This window comes from Phragmites australis, chromosome 1, assembly GCF_958298935.1.
Source record: "Phragmites australis chromosome 1, lpPhrAust1.1, whole genome shotgun sequence".
NCBI classification, from domain to species: domain Eukaryota; kingdom Viridiplantae; phylum Streptophyta; class Magnoliopsida; order Poales; family Poaceae; genus Phragmites; species Phragmites australis.
Genome location: NC_084921.1, coordinates 660,989 through 681,811, shown reverse-complemented (window position 1 = coordinate 681,811; position 20,823 = coordinate 660,989). Strand labels below are relative to the sequence as shown.

General features: G+C 45.6%; 1 protein-coding gene and 1 pseudogene across 1 annotated transcript; one reads left to right on the top strand and one right to left on the bottom strand.

Moving 5' to 3' along the window:
• Nucleotides 1–1,892: 1,892 nt before the first annotated feature.
• On the top strand, nucleotides 1,893–3,498 carry LOC133926005 (putative pentatricopeptide repeat-containing protein At3g15930; annotated as a pseudogene).
• A 222-nt stretch (nucleotides 3,499–3,720) lies between these two features.
• On the bottom strand, nucleotides 3,721–5,752 carry LOC133931169 (UDP-glycosyltransferase 73C6-like). The gene is made up of 2 exons (XM_062322371.1): nucleotides 5,136–5,752; nucleotides 3,721–4,851 (listed from the first exon to the last, which is right to left on the bottom strand). The coding sequence occupies exons 1-2, from the start codon at nucleotides 5,690–5,692 to the stop codon at nucleotides 3,855–3,857; spliced, it is 1,554 nt and encodes a 517-aa protein (XP_062178355.1). The 5' UTR covers nucleotides 5,693–5,752; the 3' UTR covers nucleotides 3,721–3,854.
• Between the last annotated feature and the right edge of the window lie 15,071 nt (nucleotides 5,753–20,823).

The following is a 20,823-nucleotide window of genomic DNA, read 5'->3' as shown; positions in this document are numbered from 1 at the left end:
TATAAAATTTCGATAAAAATTTAATCCCTAGATACAACCACGCTACTAACGAGCTAAGCCAAGGCTTTGGTTGTCTAGTATGCCGTCATAGTTGGTAGCAATTGGTTCGGCAGTTTAATTAATCGTGGGTGCATCCGTGCATGGGCTTAGGGGCTGTTTGGATCCTGGCTAGCCCTCTTCTTGCCTGGCAAAGAGGCAAAGAAACATCTAGTTGTTTGTAAGTTTGCCTAACTCGTCTCGCTCGTTTTTCCCCCTTCCTCTTGTCTCTGTCTGCAACCTTATCAACAAATCTCAGCACAACAATTCTTGACTTCCTTCTTTGTCCCTAAGCACATCACCATTCATTCCCCCTTTTTCATCCCCATGCACAGCGGTAGATCTCGCAGGATGTTGCGGTGAAGAAGCGAAGGTCAGAATCAACTAGGGAGGCACCAAGCTCGATTGTGGGCGAATGAGCTCGATTGGGTTGTCGTTGGGCTCATCCATGCATGGAGGGGCTTGATTCGGCCGTCGCTGGGCTCTACTATGCGCGAAGAAGCTCGTTTTGATCGTCGTTGGGCTCTACTCGTTGGGTTCAATTTGAGTAGCGTCTAGCTCATTTTGGTTGTCAGGGGGCTGCGGCTTGCGCTTGGCTGCATGCACGTGAGGGTTACGGCCAACCTTGCTACCGTAGGAGAGCTGAATCGACTCTTTTGCACGAGCAAGGAAAACCTTGATCCCGTAGACGAGATTGCTAGGCAAAGCAATGTTCTGGACAGCTACCAAATACATATCCTTACCGGACAAGGAGAAAAAATGCCATGCAAAGGATTAGCTTCATTTTAGATCTAGATTTATATATTAAAATAAAATAATTTAAGTATATATTTTTAGTTTAAAATGAAAATAAATGGTTTACCCAAACACCTCTAGTGTGTCTATAGCTCTAAGACTATCTCTAACAGATACTCTAAAGATAAATCCCTATAATAATATTACAACATCTCCTAATACTATTACAGTATCTCGTATTTTTTTCACCTTCAGTAACTATCCTATTTTCAGCTTTTATTACTGTCCTCTTTCTTTTGGACTCACAATCATCCTCTGCGAACAATGTTGATAGATGCTACAGTGATCCGCAAATATGGAGTACAAAACGGCTTGTTTGCTGCCGGCCGTGTTACTATCGTAGACGATACGGCTCCTGCTGTAGCTATTTGCTGCTAGTTCCGATCGGTATCCAATGTTGTAGCACTTAATACCAATCCTGTGGGAGCGATTCTAACTCCATAAAATTTTAGAGCTAGAGATACTTAGCTCTTTAACTTCAATTTTTTTAAAGTTAGAGCTCTGCCAAACAAACTCTTATTAACACCATCTATAGTGTGTCATAGAGGTGCAAATTAATTAAACTAAGAGTACTCAATGCTTCTCATTAGTTCAACCAATAATATTAGTTTTTTTTAAAAAAAATATTTAATTTAAAAATTATAGTGTTATTGATTGAACTAAAGATTATCGGTACGTACTCTTAAGATTAAGTAATTTACACCTCTAATATGCCGTTAATTGGGTTTAACTGTTTTAACTTGACGATGTGTAACGATGACCTGGGTGACTCCATGATACGTGCATTTGCGTTAAAAATACCCTGTAAATACGGACCCTATGCTCAGTGAGTCCCGGAGCATGGGGAATTTATCACCGACCTTGGCCATTGATTTTTGGATCGGACGGCTAAGCAGTCACCCTGGCCTGATTTGAACCAGAGAAGCACCTGAGAATAGGGCTAAGGGGAGGACCCCCGCCGCGGCACAGGAAGGACCACACCCAATCCGTGGCCTGCGATCTACTCCTGCTCCGCTGCCCGCCCTCGTCGTGGTCCTTGCGGCCTTGCCTTTCCCACCCGCACGACCGCCCGCTTCTCCTTGTCCCGTCGCGCTCGCCCGCAGGCTACCATTGTGTTACTCGCGCCGCTCGGTGACCGAGCCTGCGCTGTAACCGCTAGTTACCCGCGGTTACTTCTCCTGCGCATGCTTCTGAGGCCGCCACGCGCCAGCTGCCTGTTCGACGGAACTCCGCACCGGGTTGCCCCGCGCTGGAGCCCCGCCGCCGCTGGCTGTAGCACGGCGTGCGGCCGCTGCGCGGAGGATGCGGTCGCGATGTACGCGAGCATGCTGGCGCGCGGGGTCAGGCCCGACGCGTACACGTTCCCGTCCCTGCTCAAGGCGGTGGTGCGGGCCGGCGCCGCCATCCACTCGCACGTGGTTAAGTTCGGGCTGGAGCGCAACGCCCACGTGGCGAGCGCGCTGGTCGTCGTGTACGCTGCCGGGGGTGACGGCGCGGCCGCCGTGCGCCGTGGGAAGAGGCGCGTCGCCCGTCGCGTGGAACGCGTTGATCTCTGGTCACAACAGGGGAAGGCGGTTTGGGGAGTCGTGCAGCTCGTTTGTGGACATGGTGAGGGCTGGGGTCTCGCCCACGCTGGTCACGTACGTCTCGGTGCTCTCAGCTTGGGGAAAGGTAGAGATGCGCTGCTGGGGATGCAGGTGCACAAGCTTATTGCCGAGAGTGGGGTGTTGCCGGACCTGAAGGTGGAGAACGCGCTGGTTGATATGTATGCCGAGTGTGCTGACATGGACGTGGCTTGGAAGTTGTTTGACGGTATGCAAGTAAGGAATGCAGTGTCCTGGACGTCAGTGATTTCTGGTTTTGCGAGATTAGGCCAGGTTGATCGAGCCAGAGCCCTGTTTGATTGTATGCCTGAGAGAGACGCTGGACTGCAGTGATTGATGGCTATGTACAGGCTGCCCCGTTCAGGGAGGCACTGGAGACGTTCCCTGAGATGCAGTGTAGCAATGTGAGGACAGATGAGTTCACCATGGTGAGCGTGATCACAGCTTGCGCACAGCTAGGTGCTTTGGAGATGGGAGAATAGGCAAGGGTCCACATGAGCAGCATGGGATCAAGGTGGATGTTCTTGTCAGCAATGCACTCACATACATGTATTCTAAGTGTGGAAGTGTTGAGCGAGCATTGGATGTATTCAAAGAGATGCGCATCAGAGATAAGTTTACTTGGACTGCTATCATACTTGGGCTTGCAGTGAATGGTTATGGGGAAGAGGCTATTGATATGTTCCACGGAGTGATTAAGGTTTTGGAAGCTCCAGATGAGGTGACCTTCATTGGTGTTCTCACAGCCTGCACTCACGCTGGCTTGGTTGACAAAGGACGAGAGTTCTTTCTCAACATGATTGAGACCTATAAAATTACCCCTAATTTGATTCATTATGGATGCTTGATTGATCTCCTAGGCCGAGCTGGGAAACTTACAGAAGCATTGGAGGGGCATTGGTGCTCACTTTGCTCCCCTTCCAGGCCTAGTACACCAACGACCCCTCTACGCCGACGCTTGCTCCGTTCATCCCCTCTCTCAGCGGCGAATCCTCATCGGCCTGCTCGCGCTGCGCCTTCGCCCAGCCTGCTCGCATCGATGCGCCGCCGCTCGATAGGATAGGGTTCGACTGGCTGCAACCGATGGGAAGAAAGAAAGGATAGGGTTTCACACTTGCACATGAGCATTTTGGTCTGTTTTCATCCCTTCCTATTTTCCAAAGGTTTTTTCTTTTTTTTTATTCGGAAAGTTGATTTGTACCAGAAGGCATGAAAAATAGGAGCAGTCGGTCGATTCACGTTCAAAAAGCGAGGGTAAAATCACAAAGTTGTAAAAATAAGAGTAAAATCATAATTTCGCTCTAAAGTAGGGGTAATAACACAATTGCTCCAAAATATAACCCTTTACAAAGATTTAAGTTTAGTAGGGTCTTCCGTTCTATGTTTGTATCCAGGAAAAAAAATATAGTCCCTTCTGTATCAGCCATATGCATTTGTCTTGTTTCCCATTTCTTGAATCAATACATTAATATTGTTATAAGAAGAACCACCCTGTTCCAAAGCCTTCCTCCCCTTAACGCTGAAGCCTTTTGCTCTTATCCTCATCTCATCCGCAGCTTCCCCAGCATCCATCAGTTTGGACACTGCCGTCTCCACAGCATCCCTTGTCACTGTAACCTCCTTTTGTTCATGCCCCCACTGTGTCACTCCTTCTACTTTAACTTCCACCCCAGTTTTCAGCACATCTACCACCAACCTCTCGTTCGCAAACTGCTCTGCAAAGTGTGGCCATGTGATCATGGGCACGCCCGTGCAGATGCTCTCTATTGTTGAGTTCCACCCACAGTGTGTCATGAAACCTCCGATGGCTTGGTGCCATAGGATCATTAGCTGTGGCGCCCAGCCCCTTATGATCATGCCTCTGTCCTTCACTCGTTCTTCGAACCCCTCTGCAAGCCATTGCTCAACCTCTGGAAACTTATCTCCTGCTTTGATCACCCAGACGAACGGCTTCTTGGAAGCTTCCAGTCCCAGTCCCAGCTCAACAAGTTGCTGAGGTGCAGTGCTGGCGAGGCTGCCAAAGCTGACCAAGATCACCGAGCCTGGCTCCATCGAATCAAGCCATTGCATGCACTGTGCCTCATCCATCGAGGCCTTGTTTCCTCTTGCAGCCATTGTGTTGTTGTCTTTGTTGCACAGACACATTGGCCCCACCGTCCAGACCTTCTTCCCTGTAATCTGCTCGAAGGACTGGATGTACAAAGCCTCCAGCTCTTGAAAGCTGTTCAGGACCACGCCACTACATCTCATTTCCTCCTCATATATGTTCTTCCGGATTTGCTCCAGACCATTAACAGAAATCCTTCCAGGGCATCTTGCCTTTGTCAGCTCGAGCGGCGTAGGGAACCCTTGGAATGTAACGAACTCATTCTCATCTGCAACGCTTTCCAGTAAGTTGTCACGGATAACGATGTACCTGCAAGATGGTTATATGGTAGTTGAATCACATAAAGTTCCAAACTTGTTTGCTATTACTGCTAGTTTTTAAGCAAGACGATTCTTGGAAATTTGCTGTCATTATGTACTAGGGAGTGTAAAGTAAAATTGCTGCTACCTTTATTTTGCACTCTTCTGTATGCTTGTGTTCCTTTTCTGAAAGGAATCTATGGTTCTTTTGACTCCTATTTTTGAAGATATTTTTACTGATAAATATACCAATACACAATTCTTACAATTTTAGCTTTTATTGACATAGAGTACCTGACAAGGGACGAGAAGCCACAGAAGCCACTAAACGTGAGCCTTGGGATACCAAGCTCCCTTGCGATGTCAGCGGTCCACCAGTGCATCATGTCGGATATGATGCAGCTTGGAGGTGGGCTATGCTCACGGAGGTATGCTGCCAGTGGCTCCCGAAGTGCTGCGCAGGCCTCTAGGAAGTTCTTGAACAAATCTCTGGATTCGATCATGTCGGCGTTCTCGCATCCGTCAGGCAAGCCAAACTCAATGGCCGGGAAGTGGAGCTCGACGAACTGGATCGCGAGGCCCGTCGTCACCGCGTGGTTGATGAACCCTGCCATCCTGGAGGCGTTCATTGGTGTGGTGATGAAGCTGACCTGTGCACCATGCTCGGCCAGCAGGCGTGCCATGTCAGTCATGGGGATGGTGTGGCCCTGCGCCATCATCGGAACAAGGACGAAGTGCGTCCTTTCTGAGGCGTTCCGGTCATCGGCGACTTCGTGGCCGGCGAAGATCATGGTTGTGGTAGTAAGATGGTGAGGTGAAGCTAGGACAGTGACGAGATCTGCAGAAATCATGCACTAATTAAGCTGGGAGAGGTCGTATGCTGTTTGAACTTGAGATAGCAGCTGAGGAGTATGTAGGGCGGTTTGGTTCATATACTAATTTTGTCACTATTTATCATAAATTTTTTTCACGCTCATTTAAGAGTAGTCGATTAAAATCTTTACCACACTTTATCACATCTAAGTGAATTTTGTTACACATTTTTTAGTTAATGACGTGCGAGATTATAATAGTAGGAAGTTAATTTTGTTACAATTATGACTATAAAAAAAATATCTAAACTCATCAAATATGACTAATTTTAAATATGACAAACTGTGACAATTTTTACCAAACAGACCCGTTACGTCTTGTGCCTCGTGTTATGAAAGTGACGTGTTGGCTAGTTAGGAGTTTGGGTTCAACTGGTGCGGCGGCAGGCCGGCAGCATATCAACTTGCCCACAGCTTTGGTGACCCATGTTCACACGTCAATCATAGAGTTGTGGTGATTTTTTAAATAATATTAATTTAATAGTAACAACAAAGCACACGTTTTTTAAAAAAATTGTATAAATAGTACCTATTGTCACACCAAATGCCGATTGGACACTTGTTGGTATTTTAGCTACAATAAGACCGAGGTAGCAGCTGGGCACGCAACCTATTGGATATTGGCACGAGGTCAAATAAACTAGGGGCCTGTTAGCATATAGGCTACCGACACGCTATCATTTGAATCGGTGTGGTAGGAAACCGAGCAGGCAACATAGGAATTAATGGGTCTTGCCGGCTTTCAGTCTACCAACAGGCAGACTATCAGCATTTGATGTGCCGATAGAGTACTATTTACATAATTTTTTGAAAATAGATACTATTTTTACAATTTTCTATTAATTAGTATTACTTAAAATAAATCGAGTTGTGGCTACTTAACCATACGGATAAAGCTTCTTGAGTTTTGAACCATGAGAATGGTATTCGGGCTGTCCGATTGGACAATCGATGGCTCAGAATACAGCGTTACTGGAATCTTCTGGAACCTGTGATTCTAAAATGTAATTAATCTTTTGTGCACTAGAAGTTTTGTCCTTCGGTTTTAATATGTCGCATTCAAATCATGGTACGGTGGTGCTATCTTTTTATTATCTTACGGTCTGTTTGTTTAAGCTAAAAATTGTGATAAACAGTTTATAGATTGTGAATTGTAAGAAGCTGGATGATAAAATTTTGATTATAAAAGCTGAATTGTGGATTGTTATAATCTGGTGAAAAACAGATTGCTGGATTGTTATAATCTGGGTAGCTTTTTCAACAAGCTGTTTGTTTCAGCTTTTGAATTGTGAGCACAATCTAGCTGTTTATTTCAGCTTTTGAATTTTGACCATAATCCAATATTTACAATCAGAAATAAACAGGGCCTTATTCTAATTGCCGGTTTTTTTTTCACGTCTCATGCTAGCTAGGCATGGTTCTGAAGCCTCTAATGGCAAAACCATTTGATCTTTCTGATCGTACTGCCTTGCCTGCATTATTGTCTGCACAAAGGAAATCTTAAAGTGACAGGTGAACTAAGATTGATTTCAGTTGTGTCATGTAAGAGATTTTCTAGGAGAAGCTTCTGCAGGACACTTCATCTGTTTGGAAGACAGACTTGCAATCTTGCATGTGTGCTCAGCACTGCCTACCAAGAATTACTTGTTCTTTCTGTAAAAAAATGACATCCTTGACTTTTTGTTCAACAAGAGATATACCATTGAGGTTCAAGTTTATCACAGTCCAGTTATACTGAATCTAGCTTTCCAGTGTCTTGTCTGATGCTGATGCTGTGACGAATGCTGGCTCAAAATTCCCTTCTTTGCCGTTTGGTCAGTGCCTATCGTCAATGCCCTCTTTGATAATCATTTTCCATAAGTCGATCTGTCATGCATACTCCTATTTTATTTTATGATGTGTTTTTCTAAAGGTACTGCCAGTAAGGTGCACCAAAAACAGCTAAAAAACAGAGAAAGAGAAAAGCCAACCTATCAAGTATACCAATGGCCGGCGAGTAGCGAACCAGTGATCACCTCATCTGCACTAAAGAGATTCGCCTGCTTGAAGCATGTCGTCATTGAGACAGCACATGCAGGTCCAGCTGCCAAATTTTTTTTTTTAACAGATTTACAGTGTACAAACGTTGAGCTCCAAGCGGCATTTTGAGTTTTTTTACTACTGTGCTCAGAGAATGCTCGCCATATATCACATATTAACACGCATCACATCTTGCAGGTCTCGGCTGCGTTACGAGCCAAACCGGAGTGCGAGCAGGACTCCAATGCGAGGTGCCGTGGTGAAATGCAACTTGGAGACCTGAGACCATCTCCAGCAGCACCCGTATCCAGTGCTACAGTACTCCGTAAAGTACTGTAGCACTGAAAGCAAGCTACTGTAGCAGCACTACTACTGTAGCAGCACATATCACTGTAGAAGTGCTGTAGCACACACTGCTCACGGGGACTGACAGTGGTCCGGAAGCAGAAAACGCGTCGGGTACTGAAGCAGAACTGTAGCAGTGTGTAGCAACACTGTTCATAGAGTCTGACAGCGGGTCCAGAAAGAGAAAAAGAGGAGTAGAAGATAGGAAATAGGGTAGCTGCTGGAGATGAAAAAATAAGGGATACTGTAATAGTGATAGAGGATGCTGTAATAGTATTTTTGAGGATAAAAATTTGAGGTAGCTGCTAGAGATGGCCTGACCTGGCCGACCTGGATCCTCCTTTTCATCAGCTACGTGTTACCCACCGTTTCAGTCTCCGGGGGCTGAATCCATCCTGGGCTGGATCCATGAATGGCAGCTTTCCATGTCGCCACTCGTTCGTTCAGATCCAATCATGCAGACAGTGTTCCACTGCTATGTTGTTTGACGTACTCCACCGTCTCGTAACCTTAAGCTCTTTTACTTAGATATATAGTTTATCATAATCGTCTATTTATATTAAAATTGGTACTAGAAGTATAAATTAAAAAATTATAAGATAAATAAAAAATCAAATATCAGTTAGATGAATGGACTACTGAAATAGATCTACGTGTTTAAAGCGGAATTGCATTTCCCTTATCACGTCCACCTTTGCGGACCAGTCACTGGTTTATTGTCTCCTCTTCTCTCTCTAGATCTCCCTCACACACGTCACATATGCTTGTCCGCGTCACGTCGTCAACCTTGAGCTTGTAACCCCGCCATCGGTCGTGTCGCACAAGCTAGTTCTATTTATGGGGTGCATGTGCACCCCCGCCATTGCACAGCGAGCCAGAGAGCAGAGGCAAGAAAACCAGGCCATTGCATAGCGCAGGGCCACATCATCCCCATGGTGGACCTGGCGCGCCTCCTCGCTGGTCGCGGCGCGCGCGTCACCGTGGTCACCACGCCCGTCAACGCCGCGAGCAACCGGGCCACCGTCGAGGGCGCCAGGAACACGGGGCTTGACGTCGAGCTCCTCGAGACCGTGTTCCCCGGCCCGGAACTCGGACTGGCAGAAGGGATGGAGAACGTTGACCTGCTGTGGACAAGAACCTCTACTTGCTAAGCACGTCTGTCCTATTTTTAATCATGCCCTTCTCGGTCTTTAGTTACCAGCGACGGTCCTCCCTTCACTTGAGATCCCAAAGGTCTATGGTCGATGGCACGTTCGGCACACCTTCGGTCAACTTCCTCATGGCACCTTGCGACTGGCTTCTGAAAGCACGTTGAATGCTTCGCCTGTGACGACACCTCCGATGTCCCTTCGGTCCTCCACCCCCCCCCCCCCAAGCGAAGCCAAACAAAGGCCTTCAATCACCTTTCGAAGGCTCGACATAGGCTTCGTCGATCCCGACACTCGTACTTGCTCCAGTGGCACCGAGCGTCCACAAGGTACCTTCGGTATGTCTGAAGGGTTCCTACAACATTACAAATCCACATCATCCGTACACTTTGTCAGTAAATAGTGATCGCAGAAGCCTTCGACCCTGCATACAAAGGGGCTTGTACCATCCCCCAACAGCAGCCCCCCCACAGGCAAGGCTCTTCTTTGTTGGGCTGAACCTATGAACTAGATGCTACCACCAAACATCATCCTCTTTGGCCCGTCGAAGGACTCACGCCCTATAGTTTACCTTCAGCTAAGGAGCCCCCCTTGCATGCCCGGAGGGTCTAACTTTTTTGTAACTATTCAAATCTCGAGGCGTCAGTTATGGTTTTTTTAGGCGGTTACGATTCTTGTCTTAACCACCATAAGGGAGACGGTTTTGATCTCGAACAGACATCTTAACTGTCATAAAGAGGCGGTTTAGATCTTGAACCGATGCCTTAACTGCCATAAAGGAGACAGTTTGGATCCCGAATTGATGTCTCTTCAACCGACTTCAAAGTTTTTACTGCTATATATATCACCTCGTGGGTCATTTTCACCGCAACCTCTCATGCTTCAAACCTGCGCGCATAGCTTTTCACGCTCTGTATGAAGGCATCCTTAACCCTTTTTAGTCTTGACCCTTCAGAACAAAACCCAGACACCCTAACTTGATGGCTCCAAAGAGCAATTCTGGCAAGCTGAAGACATATTGGATTGAGAAGTCGAAGATTGACGAAGAAGTTTTGGTGGTTTAAAGAGAGAATGCCTGATAAGGGACACGCCGAAGGCCAGGCTTCACAAAGATCATGAGACTCTGGAGCCAACAGATGATGAGGCGGTTGTCTTCACAGATTATTTCAGAGCTGGACTTCGCCTACCATGGGACAAGATGGTGGCAAAGGTTTTGGGGTTTAATGCTCCCAAAGATCAAGTTTTGTGGTTTTTTTTTCCATCAACTAATGCCGAATACCATCGTTTGGCTCAGTCTCTTTGCCTGGGAAGCCAAGTCAGAAGGAGCGAAGGCATCGACAAGGGTCTTCATTGCCGCCCACCAGGTTCACCATCAACCGAAGCCTGTCTTTGTTGACAATGTGTAGTCCGAAGCTCACTACAACTGCGTGAACTTTACCTACCGTGGAGGTCTAGCCACACATGCTGTAGCTTATAAAAACAAATGGCTGAAATATTGGACGCAATGGTGGTTCTACCACAAGGTAGGCAACAAGGACTACCTTGTGTCAAAGTGCCAGGGGCTCAAGGTAAACCGCTCCCTGGACAGGGTGATTAAGGGCGCCCAGTGGGAGGCCTTAGGGAAGTTGGCACTGTGATCTTGTGAGAAGTAAAATAGTGGCGAAGCTTGCGGGATGCCATTACAAGTGCGTACGCCACTTTTTCCAGCTCGGTGTATGACTTTTTCGGTCCTGTTAGTACTTTGGACACGTAATACACTGGTGCTTGCAGCAGTCTAGTATCTTTGATTTTTTCCTGCATGAGAACAGCGCTGACTGCTGATGGCGAAGCTGCTATGTATAACAGCAAATCTGCGCCCGGATCGGGGCTGGTTAATGCTGTAAGCTTCGTCAAGTATACTTTTAGTTCATTGAAAGAAGCCTGCTGTTCGGCACCCCATTGGAAAGGTTCAGAACTTCTTAACACCTTGAAAAGTGGTAGACTTCGCTCGGCGGACCTTGCGATGAACCTGTTCAATGCTGCTAGTCTTCCTGTCAAGCATTGGGCTTGCTTTCTGTTATGTGGCGGTTTCATGTCCAAGAGCGCCTGTATCTTCTGAGGATCCGCTTCGATTCCTCTCTTCGACACTAGAAATCCTAGAAGTCTTCCTGATTGCACGCCGAAGACGCATTTCTCTGAGTTTAATTTTAAACCTGCTCTTCGCAGATTATCGAATGTTTCTCGGAGGTCTTCGATGTGTTTGCTTTTCCTGGTACTTTTTACTACTATGTCATCAACATAGTCCAATACATTTTGTCCCAGTTGCGGCTTTAACGTAGCTTGCACCAATCTTGTAAAGGTTGCTCCAGCATTGCGGAGTCCAAAAGGCATCCTCACGAAGCAGTATGTTCCGAAGGAGGTTCTGAAACTTGTTTTTTCTTCGTCTTCCCTTGCCATCCATATTTGATGGTAGCCAGCATAGGCATCGAGGAAGCTCAACATCTCGCACCCGGCTGCGGAGTCTATAAGCTGGTCAATTCTAGGTAACGAAAAGTCATCTTTTGGGCAAGCTTTGTTTAGATCTGTGAAATCGATGCACATTCTCCATTTTCCATTGCTTTTTCTTACTAATACTGGGTTGGCTAGCCATTCCGAGTGTATAACTTCGCGTATTACTCCGGCATCAAGCAATTTTTCTACTTCGACTTTTGCTGCTTCCTCTCTTTCTCCCGAAGCCTTTCTAAGCTTCTGTTTCCTTGGCTTCGCTCCGGGGTCCACATTTAACTTGTGTTGAATGGTGTTTTGACTTACTCCTTGCAGGTCCCTAGGGGACCATGTGAAGACGTCGCTGTTTGTGCGAAGGAACATGACAAGTTGTTGCTGATCTTTTTCCGGGGCCTCTGCCCCTATCGTAATCTTCTTATCTTCTTCATGATTTAGCAGTACTACTCTGGTAGGTCCTTCTGGTGCAGCCTTCGTGCATTTCTCTACAATGTTCGTGTTTTGCCTTTCTTCGGCCCCCGTCGAAGGGTCTTCAATGTTGTGGACATTTCTTCTCCCTGGGGCTATGCCTACTTCGATCCGCCTAGCAACTCGCTGATCTCCGAGGACCTTTATGACTCCTTCTGGTCCAGGCATCTTCATGCACAAATAAGCGTGGTGTGGGATTGCTCTGAATTTATTGAGGAACCCTCTTCCAAATATCGCATTGTATGGGTAATTAATATCCACCACGTCGAAGGTGATTTCCTCTGTGCGGAAGTTTGTCTGTTCGCCGAATGATACTAGGATTGTTAATTTTCCCAAGGCGTTGATTGTGCTTCCGCCGAGGCCCAGCAGCAGCGACCCAGCTTGTCTCAAGTCATCCCTTCGCAGCCCCATCTTATCGAAGGCATCGGCGAAGATAATGTCTGCAGAACTTCCTCCATCGATCAATATCCTGTGTACTTCGCTCCCCGAAATGTTCGCAGTAATTACTAGGGCATCTGTGTGTGGATGATCTAATACCCTCATGTCCTCTTGTGAGAATGTAATGGGGATGTTAGACCATCTTGAATTGATGTATGTTGGTCCTACTCACAAGGTGTTCGAAGCATCTGACCACTCGTGATCTTGTCGAGGAGTTCCTTGCTGCAGGCATCTGGCCGCTCAACGAAGGGTGGATCATCCCATCGCTTGGGCTGAAAGGACCGCAAGGACTTTGCTGTCCCTAGTTTGATTTCATGAGGAAACCTGTTATGTACCCTGACCCGTTTTCCCTGGCATTCGCTTTGTTACTTTTCCTTATTCGCTTGTGCTTTGCAACAACCATAACAATTTCCGAGGTGGAAGCCGAAGCTCGCCTCCTCCTGAGAAAATTTACCATGGTCGAAGGCCAAGCCTGCGCCAAACTAGGCCTCAGTCGTCGGCTCAATAGGGTCTTCAAGTTTCTAGGCCTCAGCTATGGAGATAGACTGAAGGCCTCCGGTCATCGACCGAAGCTGCCAATGGGGCAGACGATGCCTGAGGCAAGGGAAAGAGGAAAGTTAGGAGCCCTCCAGCCTGCTCGAACCCTTTGGTCTCCGGGATCAAAAACCTGAAGATCGATGTACTGAAGAAGTTAGCTCGTGGTGGCGCAATGGAAGACCTCCTCAGTGGCGCAACGGAGGCTGAGAGTCTCGGAGACCCTGATGCTATAGTCATGACACGTCTTCAGTAACCACCTTCGAAGGATGCGATGGAGCTGGCCACCGCCTCCCCACCACAGGCCACAACTACCACGCTAGTCTTGCTTGCGCCTCTCTTCGACACCGATGATGACAGAAATTCTCCAGAGGCTGAGCTCTAGGACACGAAGATGGGCGAAGGAACCAACCCAGCAGACCAAGGACACAAGTCATCCAACACCTCGAGCTCGGACTCCAACTCCTCTAAAAGTCTGCAGATTGTGGAGACCGAAGAGGAGGAAAATGCCTCGTCGTACCCACGCTACGGTGGAGGCAAAAAACTTATGTCCCTTGGCACCTCTAGCAATGTCAGGGTTATCAATGCCAAAGCACTATGGATGACTTTGCTTGAGACAAGCTTCGGAGAGGTGAAAGATGCGAAGTGCATATCTGACAGCTTCGTCCTTCCTAAGCTCGAGATACAACTGTCTCAGAAAATGGCCTCCGACCTCCTGGACACCTTCAACTTGATGACTGCAAAGGTACTTTGAGTTATTATTAAATTTCCCTTTGACTTGATCATTTGGGTCCTCTGATTTTAACGTTTTACACTTCATAGGGTATGCTTACATCGTGTGCCTTGCGTAGACGCGCCGAGCGATCTGAAGCTCACACTAAAGGGGCGGAGGAGCTGTGAGTCCTACTAGAACAAAGAGCTGAAAGGCTGAAGCCAATAAGAAAGAATTTCTTCAGTGGGCAAGAGATGCAGAACATAGGTTGCAAGATCTAGAAGAAGAGGTGGCAACCCTTCGCAATAGCATGCAAGATCTAGAAAAAGAGGTGGCAACCCTTAACAAAATTGTTGCTCGAGATGAAGCAATTTGCTTGCGATGCTGTTTGGGAGAAAGTACAAGTTCTGGAGCCGAAGGCAATGATGGCCAGCAAATATATCAGCAAGACTCTTGAAGACCTAGGCGCTTTGACTGTTCCTCCTACCCTTGGCCAAGTTGACCTAGACGATCTTGTCAGGTGGATTGCAGAGTATTTTGGAAGTCTTCGGCATGCAGCTTACTTGTATGGTGACTTCTGCACCAAGACCTCAGGTCGAAGCCTTATCTAGTCTTTAGAACTGATAGGGTGCGACTACCATAAAAGCTCTTTGTTCTGCTACCCACTGGATTTACTACGACAGTGTCGAAAGCGTTAAAGGCCTTCGTTAAATCCTTCACCAGCAACTATTGGTGCAAGTACGAACATAGCCTCACCCTTCAGGAGGCGAAGAACAACCACTCGAAAGTGAATTACTCTTAGCTATGCATTGGCATTTTTTCATCATCATTTTTTATTTAACTGTAACTTCTTTTTGATGTAGGTTGCTGCGAAGGCCATGAATGATTCAGTCATCGTTGGAAGCTCTGTGTAGCCCACTTCGGTGTCTGCCCCTTCGCAAGCGGCGAATGAAGCTCTCCGGAGTAGGCTTGAGTGAGGGTTTACTTAGTTGTAATTTAAATATTTCAAAACTTTTGTAATATATCTACGCTAAACATTTTGACAGTCTTCACTTCTTGCGCAAATCCTCCCTTCGAACTTTGTGCAGGTAGCCGAAGATGTTGTTCCTTAACTATGATGCAATATAACTTTTATATGTCATGGGCTTGCTGGGAATTGTTTCATCATCTCCATCCCGACATATAATTTGAGCAATATTGGCGAGCGAAGATCAAGGTCTACGACTCAAGAAATGCTAACTCAAAAGCGTTTTGAGAGTCATTTTGCCTTTTGGACCTAGAGATTTGAAGGGCCAAAAAGGAAATTCGTAGGATAGAGCGTGAATAATTTTCCCCTCCAATAGGTCTTCTAAAGATGAAGCCTGAGCCTTTTGAAGAAACGTATGACACCGCTTTGCTCAAGCAATTTTGTTACTAGTGACGACTTCAACCATCACAAGTGGTTACATCTGCCGAAGGTGAGAGTGATCAACCTGCATCTTCGGTCGACACTTCTGTAGATAGCTATGTCGGGTCTTTGCTGGACCCAACAAAGCCTTTTCCCACAAGTTGGGGTATTGCTTTCCAATTTTCCTGTAGTCAAATGTACAAAGACATTGTAGATCCTGACATCAATGAATTTGCAGAAAAAACTTGTGTCATTCTTTGTTGTTCTTTTTCTCTGTGCCTCCGGTCAGAATATTTAGCCGTAGGGATCTTCGATAGCAATATGCATGAAGCGTCGATCATAAAATGCCACCATAACTTTTTAAGCCGTAGGGATCTTCGGCAGCAACGTGCGCGAAGCATCGATCAAAAAAGTCGTCCCCCAACTTTTTAAGTTGTAGGGACCTTCGATAGCAACGTGTGTGATGCATCGATCGAAAAATGCCCCCCCCCCCTACTTTTTAAGCTGTAGGGACCTGCAATGTGCACGAAGCGTCGATAAAAAAAGTCGTCCCCCATCCCCCCACCCGACTTTTTAAGCCGTAGGGACCTTCGGCATTAATCGCATAACAAAGAGTTGGTTCAACATATTTGTAGTGTATTTTTTTCATGTCTAGTGGACCGTTTCCTCAACATGAACCATCTAGCTGAAGGGTGCGCTTAACATCGCAATTGTGATCAAACTTGATTTTTTTTCTTTCATTGTGCACTACTCATAATAACTCGAGTAATGTTTTGACTTCGGTTAAATCGAAGCTCGTAGCCCCCACTTGGGTTTGGCTCCATACCTATTTAGCCTTCATCTCAAAGCCGGGGAACACTTTGGCTTCTTCATTTTTAGCTCTAAAGATGCACGACATCTCAAACAACCAACTTAAAAGGTGATCTTCCTTTCAGAAAATGAAAACACATAACAATCAATGTACACTTCGGTGTGTATACATGGGGATGAATGCTTAGATGTGTTGATATAATGCATGTGTGTGAAAGTAAAACTTTGACACATGCATATAGGAAATATTCTTTTTGATTCGTTTTTTAATTATCGGAAAGTCTGATTTGACTTCGGTGTGGGATTGACATTCTTAGCTCCTGCCTTGCTTATGATGCGAAGGTTCAATTAAGTCTTCAGAGATAGGGCAGACACTCTTAACCCTCATCTTTTGTCTTGAGTTGAGAGGTGGGCTTTCTTTGTTTAAGATCTAGCAACATTTCGGTTTTTTCTTAGCGAAGGTGCTTAGCCTATACTCGGTTTAGCAACATTTCATCTTTTATCTTCCTGAAAGTCTATTTTGACTTTGGTGCAAGGTTGACACTCTTAGCTCATGTCTTGTTTATAATCCAAAGTTTTAATTGATACTTTGGAGCGAGGGCAGGCACTCTTAGCCATCGTCTTTTGTTTTTTGCCGAGAGGTGTGATGCCTCTGTTTAAGGTCAAGCAACACTTCGACTTTTTCCTATGAGTGTGTACCCATCTTTTAAGTCGATGGGTATGGTGTCAGCCACACCGACATTCCTTACCTTGACTTTTCTCTAGCTGGATGTAGCCGTCCTTGCTTCGTTGATTGGTGTGCATCCTTCAATCGAAGGCTTGCACCACTTCGACGATGAATTATGCAGTAATTCTATCGAAGCATATGCTTTTTAGGGGGTAACTTTTTATAATCATAAGGGTTTACAAAGGTAACTGCCTCATTAAAAACCTCACACCCTAGCGAAGGGTTCTCCCTGTGAGGAAAAGAGTGCATCACCTGTACATAAATTGAAATGCTAAATGTAAAAATACATGATAGTAAAGGGCTTTGCCTATTACTACAAAGGTCCCTCCTATTTTTTTGGTTACACATAATACTTGCAAATGCTGTCGGCATTCTAAGTATGTGGTATTTCTTCTCCTTCGAGAGTAGCCAAGTGATAAGAAGCATGCCTCTTCTAATTCTTGACCAGAAAAGGTCCATCCCACTTGCTTCAATGTTTTCCCATAGTCGAAGCATTGGGAAGCCTTCGGAGCACTAGGTCCCCTGGAATGAACTCCTTCGGAGATATGTTCTTGTCCCTCCATCTTTTTGTTTCCTCTTGGTACTTCATCCGGGTTTCCAAGGCTTGCATTCTCATTTCTTCCAGTGCATCTTTTGTTATCATCTCGTTGTTCGGAGCCATCTCAGTTATGACACAAAATGATTTGTTTTGACATTCCTCTAGAGTCATAGCTTCTTCACAGAAGAGCAAGCAAAATGTTGTGAAACCTGTTGGTCTTGTTGTTGTCATCCTGATTGACCAGAATACATTTAGCAACTCTTCAACCCATTTACCCTTCGGGAGATCTTGCACGTGCCTTGAGACACTAGCCAAGACGATACACTCGCCCTATCCACATCTCCATTTGATTGGGGATGATACACTAAAGCGAAGCAGACTTTGATTATATCTTTGCAAAATTGTTTGAAGCCTTCACAGTCAAACTACGTCCCATTATCAACCGTTTCTTCACGAGGAATGCCGAAACGACAGATGATGTTTTGCCACAAGAATTTTTGGACATTTTTTGACGTTATCCTCACTAGTGGGACTGCCTCCACCCATTTGTAGAAGTACTCAACCGCCATCACAACATAACGAAGGTTTCTTGGAGAAGTTGGCAACTGTCCAATGATGTCAATCCCCCACCGAGTCAAGGGCCAAATCGGTGGGATGAGCTGTATCATTGACAAAGGTTTGTTTGAGCCCTTAGCCATGTGTTGGCATTTTGCACTACTTCGGACTATGGCTTCTGCATCGAAGATGGCCTTCGACCAATAGAATCCCTGCTTGAATACTTTTCTAACAAGTGGCCTAGTGTTAATGTGCGAGTCAAACAATCCTTCGTGTATCTCCTTGAGCAAGCTTTGTCCTTTCATTGGGATATGCATCGAAGCATCGGTGTCTTGTACATGTCGGCCTCCACAATCTTATAGTTTCCGATTCTTTGCACCATGCGCTTTGCCTTCACCTAAACTTTGAGCTCGTAATGACCCCGAAGGTAGGCCATTATAGAGGAGCGTCAATGTTCGCTCTCAATGACTGTGACACTACGTGCCACTTGTTGAGGGGCTTCAACAGCTGGTATCTTCAAAATTTTATGAATAACGTCCGGAGGGAATGACAGATTTTGTGCCACGGCCTTGGCGAGGTCATCAGCATCGGAATTATCATTTGTTGATATACTCTTGATAATTAACCCCAATAAATGCTTTTCCATGCTTCGGACGATTGCCATATGCTTAGACACCTCTGGCTCCTTCACCTGAGAGTCTATCTTCACCAGTACCCTTTGGGCTCCAAGGGCTCGTGCCTTACGAAGACTGAGGAGAACCGCTTCTTACTCTGCGACATTGTTTATCGAACAAAAATCAAGTCTGTTGTGTATCGTAGCTTCACACCCAAAGGTGAAGATATAACTGCTGCTGCGCCAGCACCCGAAGCCCTCCAAGCTTCATCACAATACATGATCCACATTGAGTCTAATGGTATTTATTTTAGGCCTTTGGTTTGCAGTGTCCAATTTGCCAGGAACTCCGCTAAGGCTTGTGATTTTATCACTGTCTGCACAACAAAAGTCAACATGATTGGTGCAAGCTCCGCGGCCCATTTCCCGATTCTTCCCGTAGCTTCACTATTTTCAAATATGTCGCGAAGGGGTGATGAAGTCAGCACCATTATCTTATGTGCTATGAAGTAGTGCCGAAGCTTTCGCGATGCCATCACCACTGCATATGCCATTTTTTCCATTTTGGAATAGAACCTCTTTGGCCCTGCTAATGCCTCCGACACATAGTACATTGGAAATTGTTGCAACTTCTTGTCGACTTGTACAAGCACCGCACTTGCCGCCGAAGGGGAAGCCACTATGTATAGCAATAACTTAGCCTTCGAATCTGGGTTAGTCAAAGCTATGAGTTTCATCAAATACTCTTTCAAATCATCAAAAGAGTTATGTTGCCCTGCACTCCATCGAAAAGGGTCTCATCCCTTGAGAGTTTTGAAGAAAGGTAGGATTCGCTCAGCAGACCTAGCTATGAACCGGCTTAGAGCTTCCAATCTTCCCACAAAGCATTGTGCCTATCTACTACTTTGTGGAGGCCTCATGTCAAGTATTGCTTGAATTTATTCAGGGTTTACTTCGATGCCTCTCTTTGACACCAAGAATCCAATAACCTTCCTAAGAGCACACCAAATACACACTTCTCTAGATTCAATTTTAATCTCACACTTCGCAGATTGGCGAAGGTCTCCCAAAGGTCATCCAAGTGATCATATTCCTTGTTGCTCTTGACAACTATGTCGTCAACGTATGCAGATACATCCCCCCCCCCCCAACTGTGACTTCAGTACAATATGGACTAATCTGGCGAAGGTGGCCCCAACATTTCGATGGCCAAATGCCATTCTTACAAAACAATATATTCTGAAGGAGGTTATGAAGCTTGTTTTTTCCTCATCCTCCTTCGCCATCCAGACCAGATGGTATCCATAATATACATCCAGAAAGCTTAACATTTCACAACTAACTATGGAATCTACCAACTGGTCAATACTTGACAAAGGAAAATCATCCTTCGGGCAGGCTCTATTGAGATATGTGAAATCAACACACATTCTCCATTTCCCGTTGCTTTTCTTGACTAACACCATGTTCACCAACCACTCAGAGTGTAGTGCTTCGCGTATGACCCCAACATCGAGCAGCTTCTGCACCTCAGCCTTTGATGTGTCTTCTCTTTATTTGAAAGCCTTCTGAAGCCTCTGCTTCTTTGGCTTTGTGTTCGGGTCAACATTCAGAGTATGTTTGATATCTCTACTGACCCCTTGTATATCATTCGATGATGAGGATATGACTCCTTCATATATGAGCAACACTACTAATAATCCTCAAATCGTACAAGGGCTAATTACAAGAGCATGTGCGTAACAATTAAACCACCAGGTGAACTTGTTCCTCGCTATTCATTTATTCTTGGATGGATTACTACTAAATTCTTGTGATATTTTATTGCTTAGGAATATGGAAGAGGCATCAAAAGCTCACATGGATGTAATCACTCAAGTGCCAAGTCTACTCGAATAACAAGTCGAGCTCGAGTCGGACTCCAAATTCGGTTTGGAATCTTAGGACAACACGTGAGTAAAACGGGCATAACTCTCTCACATAGAGTCCAATTGAGGCGATCTTAGACTTGCTGAAAAGCTTATGACTAGCCCTTTATAATGGATTTGGGTTTGACCAAATATTCCTTATAGACATTCATTGTGCAGTGAGTATCAAGCTCTCAAATGGAGCAAGTGGAATAGCTACAATGCCATAATTTATTTAAGATGTTCCTCATCGTCAAGAACTACCATGTTCGAGTCATTATTGATAGAGGGAGCTACAACAACTTGGTAAGTTCAGATTTGATCAAGAAACTTTAATTGCCGACAAGGACACATCATCATCCTTACAATATTCAGTGGTTCAACAATAGAGGTAAGATGAAGGTAATGCAATCAGCCAGGGTGCATTT